Source organism: Brassica napus, chromosome A9 (genome assembly GCF_020379485.1).
Source record: "Brassica napus cultivar Da-Ae chromosome A9, Da-Ae, whole genome shotgun sequence".
In the NCBI taxonomy this organism is placed as follows: Eukaryota; Viridiplantae; Streptophyta; class Magnoliopsida; order Brassicales; family Brassicaceae; genus Brassica; species Brassica napus.
In genome coordinates this window covers 37,065,166-37,080,850 of record NC_063442.1, presented here as the reverse complement: position 1 = coordinate 37,080,850, position 15,685 = coordinate 37,065,166, and the positions used below count along the sequence as shown (strand labels likewise).

At 36.9% G+C, this 15,685-nt stretch overlaps 3 protein-coding genes across 8 annotated transcripts; 1 reads left to right on the top strand and 2 right to left on the bottom strand.

Annotated features, from left to right (window-relative positions):
• Positions 1-158: 158 nt before the first annotated feature.
• On the bottom strand, positions 159-2,520 carry LOC106416033. 6 transcript variants are annotated; one of them, XM_048741328.1, is made up of 5 exons: positions 2,428-2,520; positions 2,188-2,291; positions 1,086-2,024; positions 932-1,005; positions 159-508 (listed from the first exon to the last, which is right to left on the bottom strand). In XM_048741328.1, the coding sequence occupies exons 3-4, from the start codon at positions 2,010-2,012 to the stop codon at positions 937-939; spliced, it is 996 nt and encodes a 331-aa protein (XP_048597285.1). In that variant the 5' UTR covers positions 2,013-2,024; positions 2,188-2,291; positions 2,428-2,520; the 3' UTR covers positions 159-508; positions 932-936. The 6 variants fall into 6 exon arrangements, 4 of the variants coding, with proteins under 4 accessions (XP_048597285.1, XP_022546970.2, XP_022546969.2 ...); XR_002654012.2 differs by lacking the exons at positions 2,188-2,291; positions 2,428-2,520 and adding an exon at positions 737-812 and having other exon boundaries at positions 1,086-2,140; XR_002654011.2 differs by lacking the exons at positions 2,188-2,291; positions 2,428-2,520 and having other exon boundaries at positions 737-1,005; positions 1,086-2,139.
• Positions 2,521-2,540: 20 nt separating this feature from the next.
• Positions 2,541-4,445, bottom strand: LOC106415392 (transcription termination factor MTEF18, mitochondrial-like). Its single transcript, XM_013856083.3, has one exon. The coding sequence runs from the start codon at positions 4,443-4,445 to the stop codon at positions 2,781-2,783; it is 1,665 nt and encodes a 554-aa protein (XP_013711537.2). The 3' UTR covers positions 2,541-2,780.
• A 2,010-nt stretch (positions 4,446-6,455) lies between these two features.
• On the top strand, positions 6,456-6,779 carry LOC106412651 (ras-related protein RABA5c-like). Its single transcript, XM_048740547.1, has one exon. The coding sequence runs from the start codon at positions 6,456-6,458 to the stop codon at positions 6,777-6,779; it is 324 nt and encodes a 107-aa protein (XP_048596504.1).
• Positions 6,780-15,685: the final 8,906 nt, after the last annotated feature.

The following is a 15,685-nucleotide window of genomic DNA, read 5'->3' as shown; positions in this document are numbered from 1 at the left end:
GTGATGAAATGAGTGACGAATGCAAGGCTTTATGGTCCTCACAACAAATATACAATGCAGGGTTATAACTTAAGATATTTTAACTGTTAAAGTCTATATTATTTTATTTATTTACTCGATACGAGTTTGAACTTTGATCTTCCAAGAGGGACACGACATAATCAACTATTTTTTTTATAGAAATGCAATATATATGCCCAATTGTTCAACCAATGAAAATTTGAAATAAAAAAAACAGAGTATACTACTACCGACTAAACTAATTACAAAGGGTCAACAACAAGAAGTGCATAAACAGAAGAAAAACCCTAAAGTCGTATCATCACATCAGTGGCAGCAAGCAAATAAGGCGGTCGGATCAGAGCTAGTATATGATTCATATTTCTGCAGCCAGTTAGGACCCAATCTGAAGCTAAAGTTCGATTCAGTGCTTTGAAACCTCGAGACAGTATTACACACGCCCAGAAAAAATGAAGCTAAGGCTTGAAGAAGCGAGTCAATTACATCTCTGCATCATTACAACACAGAGTGAGGACATGAAGGTGAAGGTTGTTGTTTGTTTATATACAAAGTGACTCCGTTTATTAAGTTTTAAGCCTCGTAATCACTACTACAACTTCAGAAATCAGACCATTACACTCTAATTCTGTAAAACTCAGTAAGATATACAGTAACCACATCCCACATCGTCCATGGAAGCAAATACAAATAGTATTGAATCACTACTTTTCAATACCTTAATCCGTGGAATAAAGCTTATTCAATGAGGTTTCAGTAGAAGCCAATCAAACAAGACTAACTTCACATGAACCCTACAAGATTCAGAAAAGACTAAAACCTCCCCATTTACATACATACTACAACTTACAGAAAACAGATACATAGGGAAATCAAAAGACATCCTAATCGGATTCATCAAAAGGTTATATACCTCTTTCAAGCATGTTCTGAGACCTTGTAAGCATCTGAAGAAACGTTACCCATCCACAAACCTGGAAAAAGAACCTGAAAACAAGAAAACATACAAAATCATTAGTTGTGAATTGGGAGATCCATACGATACAAAACAAGGGTGACACTATTACATCGAGCTGCTTCTGCACGTTTTTGGCTCTCTTCTTTGGTCTTCTGCTAGGTTTTGATCCGGTCAACGAGTAGATATCCTCATCTATCTCCAACTTTGATAGCGAGATCGATAACCTCGGTTTCTTCTCCTTCCTCTCCGTCGTTGTCGCAATCTTAGCATCCACACCGTTCCTGGATCGAATCGCCTCTGTTCTAACCGTTCCCTGAGTTTTGTTCTCCGTCAATACTGTTCCACTTCCACCACAGTTTCCTCCAATTGAACGCTTCTTCGTCGGCGGTTTCCTCGGTCTCAGATTCCAAGTCTTCGGACCAAACTCATCTCCTTCCTGACCACCACCACCACCATCGGAGATCCGTTCACCGATAGATACATCAGCATCAATCACCGGCTCAGCTGAATCATCAGCCTCATGAACATCAGCGACGACGGTGGCGGCGGAGACTGCTGTGGTGGCGGCCTCAGCTGTTTCTTCGTTGTTCTTCGTGCGGATCCGGATAAAGATCTTCGATCTACCGTCCGCCGCCGTTGACTTAGTTCCGGATCGATCTGCGGCGGAGTCACTGACAACATCCTTCTTCTTCTGCTTCTCCGGTCTCAATTCAAAGGATGAAGAGCCAGATGCTTCGTTCACCTCCTCAGTCCCTTTGCCATGATTAGTAGCTTCACGGAGTGGAGATCTGCCGGATGGTTTCCGGAGCCGATGTGTATTGGCGTGATTCATAGCCCACCTGAGATCAGAAAGCGGGAAGTTATGAAGCGGATGAGATTTCACCGGCGAGGAAGAAGCCGCTGCAATCTGTTGCCTTCTAGAGCTCTCGCTCACGTTCACAACCGTTGGCTGCTGCTGAGATTGCTGCTGTTGCGGCGGCGGCGGCGCATCAGAGCCATGGACCGGCGGAGTAAACGCTATGGATTGACGGAACATCTGATCGAAACCCTAATGAAGGAACAGAAAGAAAGAGAAAGAGAGCTCAAAAACAAATGTGAAGAGAGAGAGAGAGAAAAACAGAACATGAAGAGCGGCAGTTATGTTACTGCTAACTCTCCACACCAAAGTGCTAACAAAAAAGGTAAAGAAAGAAATTAAATGACGCTTTTACCCTTCATAGATCGTCGGATTTGCAGCCGCTGCCCCACTTAGCACAAGGGTTCCAAACGTAAGACGCACGTGACTGGCACGCACACGGTTGCTTGCTCTGCAAGGCTGCTTTAAAAACGGAACTTAGTCAAACTATCCTGACGTAAATAACAAAGAAGCTCGATTAGTTAGCACTATCACATGTGCAATTTGGTCCCACGTTTTGCATCAGAGTCATTGACACTACTCGCTCGATACGTACCTGTGACACGTGCAGGATGCATCATGCTGACGGGAAGCTAAGCTAGCAATTCTACAGTTTCTCCAAACTCCAAAGCCAATCGTGATGAGTTCTCTGAAAAGAAAATGCACAAAGGTATATAATCTTTCTCTTTCTATATCTCCACAATCGAAAACTCCAAGTGGTACATAAGTCAATCCCACAAATTGTCGAACAAACAAACAATTAATCTGCAATCTCCACTCACATGTGTTGTTGCGATTTGGAGGAAGTATAACGTTATAGAATTCAGCTAATAAGGTTCTTGATGATCAGGTGTCCAGAGATCTGGCAAAACCGATCTTCTACAAGATCCAACTGATTCTTTTGACAAGTTAGGATACAGTGGATCTGTCTTTTCTGTAGGAGAAACGTTCAAAATAGTGTTTAGGAATTGCTGGATGAATCCCATATAGACGAGCGATGAATGCCTTTTCGCTGGTGGCTACAATGCTTGCAATCGAATAGTTTTTCTCGCTTAATCCCTTTTCCACGAGCCATTTATGGAACCTGAACCTTGGACTGATCCTGTTCTCCAGGTCGAAACAGAGATAGGCTGGATAAACCTCAAGATACTCCAAAGAATCTCCCATTTCCTCACAAAGGAACCTTATCTTCTCTTGTATGCTATGCGGTTTCTGGTTCAAACTCTTCGGTGATGATCTTATCAACATACATGCCTTTGAGAAATCGATGCCACTGTCTAGTAGGACTTGGAATCTTTCCTGTATTTCCACGGCGGTTCCGTGGACGTGTTGTAGTATCTTCACGGTCAAGCCGTTTTCGGCAAAACCTATTTGGTGAAGGAAATCAAGTTTTTGAAAACTGTGTGTTTTGCACCTTAAGTTTTGAATCTCCTCCAAGCCTCGTTGATATTCTCTGTCTATATCTTCTTCTAGTTCCATCAACGAATAGCTACTGAGCAAATGATAAGTCCCATTCTTCAACTTATCAAAGATCCTTTCATGTATACCTAATGCTCTAACCACATGAGGCAGATTCTTCATTTTGTTTCTACCAAAAACGTGAGGGTGCTTCAGAGAAAGAGCATCCACTTCGTCCTCACTCAATCCAAAATGCTTAAGCACACCTTTAACTGAGATCACAGGCTTCTCTAAATCAAAACTCATAACATCAGGATTTCGTAGAATCAAAAGAGCAGCTTCCTCTTTCCCAACACCAAATCTACAAAAATAATCAGTCTTTCTCATCAGATCTTCTTCTGAACATTCCACAAACAATGATCTGTTTCTCCCCATCAACTCCCACATCTCCTCACTCTCAAACCCCAAATCGTAAAACACCCTAACCTTCCTACCAAAGTCATACCAAGACTCCACATTCTCTTCAACAACATCCTCTGAACCAAACTCCTCAAACAACCTCTTCACCTTCACAAACAAACAACCAACCTCCACACCACCACGCAGAACACTCGGAAACGCTAAACAAACACCCGCCACCGCCACAGTACTAAACCCAACACCACTCAACCTCCCCAGCACCAAACCAATCTCCTCCCCACTCTGCAAAAAAACACACCTTTCCTCTCTATACAACCTCCCAAGCTTATTCCAAGGAAACCCAAACCCAGACAACGCACACGCCGCCTCCAACACTCTCGGATCCTCGGAGAAGAAGAACTTCTTCTCAGGCAAATACTCGCCAACCTCCCCGAGATCAATGCCGATGCTCTCGAAGAAGAACTCGAACTCGTTGATGGGGTGGTACCTGAGATGCCTCCGGATCGATTTGGAGAAGGTGGCGACGGAGAAGTCGAGGTTGAGGATGAGGTTGCGGATCGAGGAGGAGGCGTTCGCGGCGATGTGCTCGGCGTGGGAGTAGGAGAGGGACCTCGTGGTGTGGAGGTAGTCCGTGACGGCTTTTTGAGCTTCTCCGATGGCTAGGGATTTGTATATCGACGGGACTCTTCTGCGTTTCGCCGCTGTTGTGAGATTACGTGAGATCAGTGCGGATTTGAATCTGAGTATGATGAACATTGTTTGATTTGGGGGATTAGGGTTTTTCTTTCACCGGTGGCGTTGCCTTTCTCTCTCCCCCGTGTAATGTCTGTGCCAATGATCGGAGAACCCTCACAGCTTAGAGAAAATTACTCTTTTGCCATTCGGAGAGGATGACATTAAACCGGGAAAAAAATGTACCGGTTGAGTTCAGAACGATTCGCCGTTAATTTCGGTTATCTATTGGCTTTTTTTATGTTCTCGTCTCTCTGTAAAGTGTGCATGAGATTTAATGATTAGTGTGTCATTCATTCTGAATAGTTATGTGGTATGAGTGAAGTAATAGTGTACATTGATATTGGTATTGTTTATGTTGGAGTTGAATCTTTGTCCAGGACATGTGACTGTGGGAAATTATTGGACTGGAAACGTTTGGATTGAGTTTTCATTTTGTGTGTTAGCTAGCTTGAAATGACTATAAAATGAAGGTGTCAGGCGAAGCAACGAGTGTTCATGAGACCATAGAGGAATCCCTACGCATTCGTCTTAAGTGTTTTATTTAAGAGACGCATTATCGATTAGCAATTTCTGTACACGAGTCTTGTTCTTAACTGATCTCAGGTCAAGCAGGTAACACTTGCAAAGCAAAGGCTGTGTGTATTGGGATTTGTTTTTAAGGAACATAGATCGGTTGGGATTTGTTTTTACATCCAGCCTGATGTTTGTAGAGAATTTGCATCTATGATCTTGTATTGGTAAATCTAGAAACTCAACTTGGTTTTCTTTCTTGAGAATATGAGTTTCAACCTCAGACGGCAACTAGTTTTAGTTGTACTTGTATGTGTTCTCCCGTCGAGAGCCACTTTGAAAGTCATAAACGGTATGAAGTTTACTAATATCCAATTGGTTTGCTTACTACGAGAGGCTCGTTGTGTATGTACTTTTAAAGTGGGCCGATAAAAGGCTCATATAACATTGCTTTTGCTCTTAACTTTAATCGAACAGGTTTTATTTGATGAAATCTTGGTGGCCACGAGTGTAAACAAGCTCTTTTCTGTATCCTTTTATTTACTCAATCAAACCCAAAAAGAAACATTTGTATTGTCAAAGAGGAACCTTTACCTTAAAGCGGATAGAGACGATGTCACGTGCGAGGCACGTTGAATACAACACACAAACCCATGATTGAGGCTTTGATAAGCTCATGAGTGAATGATGGGTGGCCCAAGGGTTAAATCGTAATTCGTGAGAGTTAGCTAACAAAGCAAATCGCATCAAATGATTAGGAAAGAAATCGAGTGTTCGGTGAGAGAGGGACAATGCAACACGCGCAAGGGGTAAGAAGGTAGGACCACGTGTCTTTTTCCTTTTCTCAGGGATGCCACGTGGATGCTATGTCATGTGACTGCCCACGTGATTACTCTGACATATTTTTATTAAAATTTTGGAGTTTTGATAAATCTTTTTCGGATTTTCCGCTTAAACCCATGCTCTTCTACCATCTTCCTCACGTGGCTATCACTCGTTCCTGTCCCATGCAACTGCATGTATTTAATTAGTATTTATTGAATCGAATTAATCAGAGTAACAAATACTTGAATATTACTCGTACAAAAAATTTTGCGTTAACGTGCTATTTCTCCGCGAGAACTATCGTATAGCATTAGATGTCCACGAAACTATGACCTCATGCTATATTTACATGAACTGAATATTACAAATATATTTCTCCCCAAATTAAGAGTTACAGTCTTATTTCTCCCCGAACTATTGATTTTGACCTTAATTATACATAAAACATGATTTTGATTGGTTTATTATTTATCAAACCATATAAACTAACTAAACCAAACAAAAAACTCAATTTTAATTAAACCAGAACTTTTAACTCAAAAAAAAAATTAAACCAGACCCCACCCGACCCAATCTGACCCATTGTTCTCTTCTTCTTCACCCGACAAATTAAACCATACACACACACACTCTCTCTCTTTTTCTATCTCTTGAACAGAGAGCACAAAAGAAGTTAAAGGAAATTAAGGCGAAGATATGTCGGAAAATGAGAGAGGTGAAAACTTTATCGTCGGCAAATCCAATCTCCTCACCCGCTACGCTCGCAACAAGTTCAACACGAACTCAAAAGCCATCATTGGCGTCGAGTTTCAGACTCAGAGCATGCTCATCTCCGGTAAAAAGGTCAAAACTCAGATTTGGGAGACCGTAGGTCAAGAACGCTTTCGCGCTGTCACTCCCGCCTATTACCGTAGAGCCGTCGGAGCATTCATCGTCTATGGCATCACTCGCATCTCAACCTTCGAGAACGTTGGTGGCTCGATGAGCTCAACAGTAGGTTCTCTTCTCTGTTTCAATTGAAACTTCGGGTGAAGAAGAAGAGAACAATGGATCGGGTGGGGTCTGATTTATTTTTCTTTTTGAGTCAAATGATTTGGTTTAACTAAAACTGGGTTTTTGTTAGGTTCTTAACTGGTTTATGTCGTTTGGTAAATAATAAACCAATCAAAATCATGGTTTATGTATAATTAAGTTCAAAATCAATGAATCGGGGAGAAATAAGATGGTAACTTTTAATTCGGGGAGAAATACATTTGTAATATTCAGTTCATGTACATATAGCACGAGATCATAGTTCCGTGGACATTTGATGCTATACGATAGTTCTCGTGGGGAAATAACACGTTAACCCAAAAATCTTCAAAGCTAAGGTTTTCCATCAATCCTTTATAGTAATTTTTAAGCGAACGACTTTCCTCCAAACGACAATCTTTATGCCATGCGTTCATTTGTATGATATTCAGACTTAGGTTCGCATGATATCTTAACGAAATTACGTACATATCGATTTTTTGTTTTGGTATTAGTTAATGAGTGTTGAACAATATTATATTACGAAACTTGATCAAGAGTATATATGTTGTTGGTAGACCTAACGGCATCTCCATCCATACTCCATTAAAAAATGGAGTAAAAGTGAATATGGAGTAAAAAATACTCCAACCCAACTGCATATCTCATTCTATAATGAAATTTACTCTACAAATGGAGTAATCTATTTTTTGTTTGTTAGAAATAGAGTAAGGTTAGAGCAATTTTACTCCATTTTTCACTTTTACACTATTTTGAAGGAAAAAATAAAATTTTACATTGGAGATGTTCTAACAAAACTATTATTTTGTGCAAGGCTAGATCTAAAAATTTGGGGGGGTCATAAACATTTTCTAAATAACTTTTATTGAAAAATCATAATTTGAGAAATAGCATACAAAGAAGTAATTTTTGATTTGTTGAATTGCTTTTTCTTAAAAAAATTACAAAATATTTTAAAACTGACCCTGAATTGTTGTATTTCTAGAAATCAGCCAGATGGATTAAGTTGAAAAAAAACTACTGAAATACAATGGAAGGGGGGATAAATGAAAAAAAAAACTTTAGCACATGGATCGGCACAAAGGGGACCATATTTAGATTAGATATTCCACATCAAATGAATTATGTAATACTACTCTTTATGGACTTAAAGTGATAATATGATAATGTAGTTATTTAAAAAGGGTGCACTATATATTAATCTCACGACCTCATTATTGGATGAGATATGATGATAGGTTTGTTGGTCGGTGGACATTGGATCCCCATCCCATTTGTTTCTTACTAAACCTTCACAGTTATCACTGAGTTTCTCTTTCTGTGCTATAAACAATTTACTTTCAACCAAAGAAGTGTTAAATAGTGCCAACTGCCAAATGATGGCGTCTTTTTGAAATAAAACAAGATGTTGAATTCCTCAGTTCAAATTTTGGGACTTTTGAATTGGAAGATTTTCTCCAAGAAGTATAATTTACGGTGACCTTGGGTTTACAGGGATAAACTACATGCTTCAGTATGAAATTTTGCAGTACCAAAGCAGCCTCATATATAATGTATAATTCTATACACAAACAATGAGTTAAATCAGGAAGATAGCAAGGTGTTGATTTCATGGAAGCCACATATCGAAGATGCATATTCTACATTTAATGATTCAGGATTTGGAAAAAGTCTAGACCGGTTTGATTTAAATATAGAGCTGCCTTATGAAAAATAGAATGATGAGAATGAAGGTGTTGTTTAGTAGCATAATGATTATTACTTGACTATCCTCATGCTAGTTGCATATTTTTATTACAACATGCAGTTAAATATGCCTACTTCGAACTGAGATTGAATGAATATGAACAAGTCGGAATACTATCAAATTATGAATCGGTCTAATTGGACATTTGACAGATATTGATATTGGAAATAAGATCCCAAGATATTAAAAATATAAAAATAACTTAAGTAATATGTAACGATTTAGACTATTTGATTTAACGCCGATTGGTTTTAAGTTGAAATTATCAAAATATCAGTCCAAGCTGAATTCATGACCCATTAATATGATCTGGAAAATGGTGTGATGATCCCAAAAATTAATAGTCGAAAAGAAAGCTCAATTTCTCCAAAATATTTTTAAAAAATATTACTTCTCAAAAGAATATGATGGATTATGTCGAGATTAATGATTATGTGCACTAATATCTTGAAAGAAGATATTGAAAATAAAATCATATTGAAATACGAAAATATGAAACTCTATTTATCGTTTGTAAAAATGGATTTTGAACATCAACCTTTTTATCTGTTTTGAAAAGAGAAACTTGAGAATGTATAAAAACAGTTTTTGAGAATATAAAAACAAAGGAGGAAGAAAAAAAAAAAAAAAGCTTTCCAAAAAACGTTCTCTGATCGAAACTTATTTAAATCTCCGTCACCGACTCCGGTGGTTCGCCGCTACCGGAGTCGCCCTTCTCCTTTCCTATTTTTCTTTTTTGCTTCTCTTCCCTCTCCTAGCTATCTTCCGATATGCTTGTTCTTGTGGGGTTCCCTCTTCCAAGCCCTAGATCCGGCCAGATCTGAGGTACGGCAGTTGCAGGTTCCTGGAGGCACGGCGAGGAGGTGAGGCAGGTGAAGGAGGTTGAGTCGGCTTTTAGGGTGGGGAAAGATTGGTTCGGCGGTTTTGTAGATCTAGATCTGCTTGTTCGGTCGTCTTTTCCAGAAGTGGCAGCACGTGAGCTAAGGAGCTTCCTCTTCTCGGATCTGTTCCTCGGGTTTGTAGTCGGAGTGGGGTGGTGGTTCGTTTGCGGTATCCTCGCCTTGGCGTCTTGGCTACGGAGCTTCTCTTGACTCCACCCAAGGTGGGTGTCGGGGTCTATTCTCCGGTGGCGCGTCTCAGTGGCTACCTTGCTTTCGTGTGTTGGCTGGTGTGTCTCTGTCGACGGCGCGTGGGGGTTCTCTGGCTGGTAAAGGCACGTGGAGTCGTCTATGGCTCTGGCGTCGGCTAGTCGAAGACCTTCCTCTGCCTTTGGATTTCTTCAGTTCTCGGTTTCTTCGTGTAGGAAGACCTGTTTGAGATTTTCGAGGCTTCTCTTCAGGTTTACTTTGGGTCTACTGGCCTCGGTTCCGTGCCTCTGACCTGGTACTTTGCAGGCACTGTCTCGGCGGTTGGAAGATGATTCGTTTCTCTGGTTCTCAGAGGCGTAACGTGCGGTTGAGTTTGGGTTTCTACGGTCATGAGGAGACCTTCACTTCACCGGTGGCGGCGTTGTTGAGTGTTGCCATCCCAGTGGCGATTTTGATCGTCAGGTTACTCTCTTTCTCTTCCATTGTAGGTCCCGGAGTTTTCTTATCAATGGTGCGGCTGTGACTTCAACCCGCTTTTGTATAGCTTTTTGAGAGTAGTCGCTTCCTTGCTGACTTTGTGTCGGTCTGTGGAGATGTTGTGTAAGCCTGGTGGTCTCGTTACTATTGTTGCGGCATCTGCGGGTTTCTTGGTTGTGGTTTGCTGTTTAGTTTGTTGAGCTGTAGGAGGATGTAGTAAGGCTTCGGTGTGTGGAGATGCGGCTTTCCTTTATTTGTGGGCTCCTGCTATTAAGCTTCCTTGTTTCTGGTTCTGAGTGGAGATGCGACTCCTCTTTGTTTGTGAGTTCCTGCTATTAAGCTCGGGTGATCGTTTCTGGTTCCGAGTGGAGATGCGACTCCTTCTTCTTGTGAGTTCCTGCTATTAAGCTCAGGTGATCGTTATTCTGAAGTGGAGATGCGGCTTTTCTTTACGAGTGAGCTCCTGCTATTAAGCCCCGTTAGCTTGTGTTGTCTTGGCGTTAGTCCCATCTTGGTCCTTCGTTTTTGCTGCCATTTGAATCAGTTTCCTATGTGTTCGCAATCGGCTAGCACCCTCCTAGTGTTCTTGTATGTGTTAGCTTTGGTCGAACCTCTTCTCCGGGAATACAGTCTTTATTGCTAATTCTCTAGGTGGATGCTTACAAGTTGAAGTTTGGAGAATTACTGATTATCGTTTGCTTCCATGTTTTTATCTTTTTTGCCGTGGAATCAATTATCCTAGGTTCTACAATTTGTTAACAACAGTCCGTAAAACCTTTTGTTCATTTTTCGAAATGATATTTACATTTTTAGCAAAAAAAAAAAAACAGTTTTTTTTGCAACAAAAAGGAATACACCTGTTTGTAGATTTATAATTTAGTTTTAAAAATCTGATTTTATTTTTATTTTGGGTTTCTTATTTCCAGATAAAGTTGTTTAACGGGTTAGGTTTCATTTAAAATGTAGGCATCGAATATTTAGGGTTTAAAGTTTGTTTATTAACATTTTAATTAAAAAAAAATAAATATAGCCTAAATTTTGTAGGAGAATTAGTGTAGACGCGGAAGGTAGAGCGCGTGGGGAAATGGGTCCAAATGATTGTTGAGAAGTGGGATGTCTGGCCGACGAGGAACAATACTCCACCGCACGAGTGTGGTCACTGGGACCACATATTACCACGTAGACAGCTTCTCACATGCTCATGCACGTGAAGTCGTGATCTTTGTTTCATCCTTCTCATGATCTCCACTTCTTCTTGTTTTTTTTTTTTTTTGTAAAAACCACTTCTTGTTCTTAATCTTTGCCTGTCCTGGCTCTCCCTCACTTTTATTTGAAGATCCCTATATTCGATTCGTATTTGTTCAAGATAAAAAAACGTAAACTTTACTTCATCCTTGTATTACAAAAACATAAAAATATGTTCCTTGCATTTTTTTGGCAAATAAACATAAAAATTATGATCCTTTGATATATACGGACGTATTTCTATTGACGACACACAAAGAAATACTCTCTAGTCTCTAACGACCTAGACAACAAGAAGTTTAAAATAAGGCAATCATCTAGAAAAATAACAATTTCTCTAGTTTCCATATTCCGTTTTTAATTTCATTTTTACCATATGAAACTTTGATCAAACACAACGGTTCCGAGTGGATCACCACTTAATCAGCCAGCCGGAAATTTTAAATTTGATCAAGAAAACCGTCTTTAAAACTTTATGTTGGGGTCATGGGGTCATTAATATGAAGTGGTAAATGTCGCTTCGTTAATAGGCGGTGCCGTGCTGTTTTTGTCTGAAAATATCTGTGAACACATACCCATGCTCGTTTAATTTCTTTATGTAGAACATGATCACTCCACTACCTAAGTAATTAATAAATAAATAAATCAAACTTTTATATTTATCGAGGATATCAACGCGTCTTTCGCACGTGTATATCCTTATAATAACCTAATACTGGATAAACATCTGACGCAAATTTACAAGATTGCCGAAGAATTTGATTTCCGCAAAACAAGCATTTATATTCCAATAAAGAAAACAAAGAGAACATACATGATTGAGCTCTCTCTCTAATTCACACAATCTCCACACATTATCACCAAGTGAGAAACTTATTTTCTTCAGTTAGTTGGAAACTTATAATTTTAAACTTGTTAAAGCAAAATTAGGTTTACTACGATGATAATTCAACACTAAAATTCATGACTTTCCGCAAGAAGCATAAGATATGCTACAACCCATGTTCTGCGATTCCATTCCGTAACCATTCCTCCGTGTATTTTGTAGTACTTTATATTATAAGAAAACACTCTAAGCAACAAACAAAAAAATAGTGAAAATAAAGGTATGCAAATTCAACTACGTTGGAAAGAGAGCATTACTAACTATTCAGAATAGTATATTATGAAAAATGTTTACTCTTTGGGAAGAGACTCTCAAAGAAGTTGAAGTTCCCACTGTTTTTTTTATAAACAAAGTTCCCATTTCTTGATATAGTTACATTTCAATGCATATTAGGGGTATGCGTGCATGTACCTTTTTTTTTTGTAACACTCGTGCATGTACCTTTAACTTAAAAATAAAGCGTGCATGTACTTGGAAAAAAGAATAGAAAAGCATAGATCTCCTCTCCTAAAAAATTTCTATCAAAGGGAACTTTAAAGATTTTGATGATTCTTTTTTTTGAACAACAAAGATTTTGATGATAAGAGATTAGAAGTACACTACATATGCTATTTTTGAGTGTCTATATTATTACTGCTTTTCAAACAAACATTTAATTTGCCATTAATTAGTTTGAACTCACAAAGACGTTCACAAGGATAAATACAAGGAACCAAAACACAATGAAACTGAAGAAATTAAATTATTACACAATAATTAATTTTGGAAAGTCTGACTCGCTAATAGAAATACTTCGGGTCCAGTAGACTCTCTCTTTCCCTTTCAAAATTTCAAAAATTAATCAAGTAACATAAAGCAGGAGACTCTAGTGAAAGGTCATTTTCTCTTCTGTAAGAACAAGAGAGGTTATTATGTATTTGAAGTCACATGCTTAAATAACAATGAATTTCTCGAGATATGGACCGTTATACATGATAATAGGCATATTTGAACACATAAACTTGACCCAAAACAATAAAGAGAACACAAAAACAATTAACGTACCTATGCATATTTTTTAAATTATTATACACGTTATATTTGTTCACAACTACTGTGCCCCCCTTCGTCTAGTTCTTCGTTCATTATACAAAACCTATATAGAGATTTTTCAATAATCAAAGAACATTGGTAGGCATGAGTAAGAAAATGATCAGCGTGTGATGATTAATGGCAACGACGTTGGTGAGTTATAAAAAAAAAAATATTTTTGTATTTTTTGGGTCTAATTCCAATATTTTTACATATTTGTCGAGGTAAGTATAATCTATGTCAATTTTGGTCAAAATATTCAACTAACTTTATTAAGGTTGAGAAACAAACAGTCAACTGCGTTGTAAACAACTTACAAATATCTCGATAGCTAGACTTTGAATGGTAATACCAGATTGAGTAGTAGAAGACAAAAGGTACAATTGTGGTATTCTAACAATTATAAAAATATATAAATATATAAAGATTTTTGTTACTATTAAATGCGGTGCGGTACATAGCGGATTAAAATATTTGAAGCCTTAATTTACAAAGATTTGTTTTGGCTAAACCAACATGATGTTTGAACCTTACTAACTATAGGATTCAACTATTTTTTAAAAATATACAATATTTAAGAGAAAATCTCCTTTAGAGTTTTGAACCAGGAAATGAAAAATTGCAAAACCATTTCTAATGCTGCTTCATTTTCTATTTTTTATTTTATTTTGAAGAAAAAATTGCTTTAATGGTATTTTATTTCTTGCTTCAAAAAGAAACAATGAACAAAGTTGTTTCAAATTTGAAGATATGCTATTCACATCTTCATTTTTTTAAGATGAACTTCTTAAACTATAAACTGGTCCTCGATTTTTATTTGTTCATACTTTTGATAAAATAAACTATATTTGTTAATATGACCTTGTTAATTTCTAATTTTCATTTTATTTTCATTTAATTAATTACAATACTAAATATACTAAAACATATAGTATATTCCAAGATTTTTTTGCTCGATTTCGAAGAATCAAAGATCAAGAAACTCATTTTTCATTTTGGAATGTTTTTTTGATCACTCGTGAGAAAAAAATATATATCTACTACGTCTTCATAAAATTTGATATTCTTTGCTTATTTATTTATGCTATGCGTGTTAATTTTATTTTCTGATAATATTTAATTTATATTAATTAGTTATTATGTTGGATTAGTATTAAAACAAAAAATAGTTGGGTAACATTATTAAATATGGAAAAATATAAGGTGTTTTTAATAATTAATATAAACTAAAAAAAATAATATAATGGGAATATTCCGTTTTGAAGAAGAAAATGAAGTAGACCACTAGAATAAATGTTACTTTATTATTTTTCATTTTGGAGAAAATGAATATTTGAAAATAAAAATGAAAGCAACCATTGTGGATGTGCTAAATAAGTATTTGTTTTTGTTTATTTTTGCATTCATATGTTAACCATAAGAGCATCTTCAATGTAGAACTCTATTTGTTCTTCCAAAATGGAGTAAAAGTGAAAATAGAATAAAATTGCTCTAATCCTACTCTATTTTTCACTCTATAATGGAGTGATGAACAAACAAAAAATATATTACTCTATTTATGAAGTATATTTTATTATAGAGTGAGATATGAAGTTGAGTTAAATTATTATTTACTCTATATTCACTTTTATCTATTCTATTAAAACACAAGTATGACAAGTTGATATTAGTTCAGTCCAAATATTATTTTCTTTAATAACTATGTTTTTATATGATAACTGTATCTAACGATAATATACATAGATGACCACCACATCAGTTCTCCTAATAACCACGACATGATCACGTCTTATAAGTTATAACCGCCTCAATATATTTCTGTTTTCTTTTTTTTTTTGCTAAAATTATATATTTCTGTTTTTAATCAAATATTAAATAAAGATGCAAATAATCAAACATCAAATAAAGATGCAAATATATACTAAAAATATGATTTGTTTTCGGGTGAGAAACTAAAAGAAAGTTACTTCCGTTTTTATGATTTGTTTCCTAATATTCTGGACCATATAAAATCTATTTTCTAACGATGGACATTCAGGTACCTATTCGGGTTCGGTTCGGATCTATACGGGTTTCGGATTTTCGAGTTGAAAGATTTCAGCCCCATTTGAGTATTTTCTAGATTGTAGTTCGGGTTTGGTTCGGATCTTTGCGGGTTCAGTTCCAGTTCGGATAATCCAATTCAATTATTTTTAAAATTTGAAAATTTAATATATGCTTTAAATTTCTCAAAATCTATAAATAAAGTAATATATTACACAAAATCTATAAATAAAATAATATATTACATATAAATTTGAATAGCATATGTCAAAATACTTAAATTAACATATAAATTGTTTTGGTTTGAATATTTGGATTGCGAATCAATAAATATTTT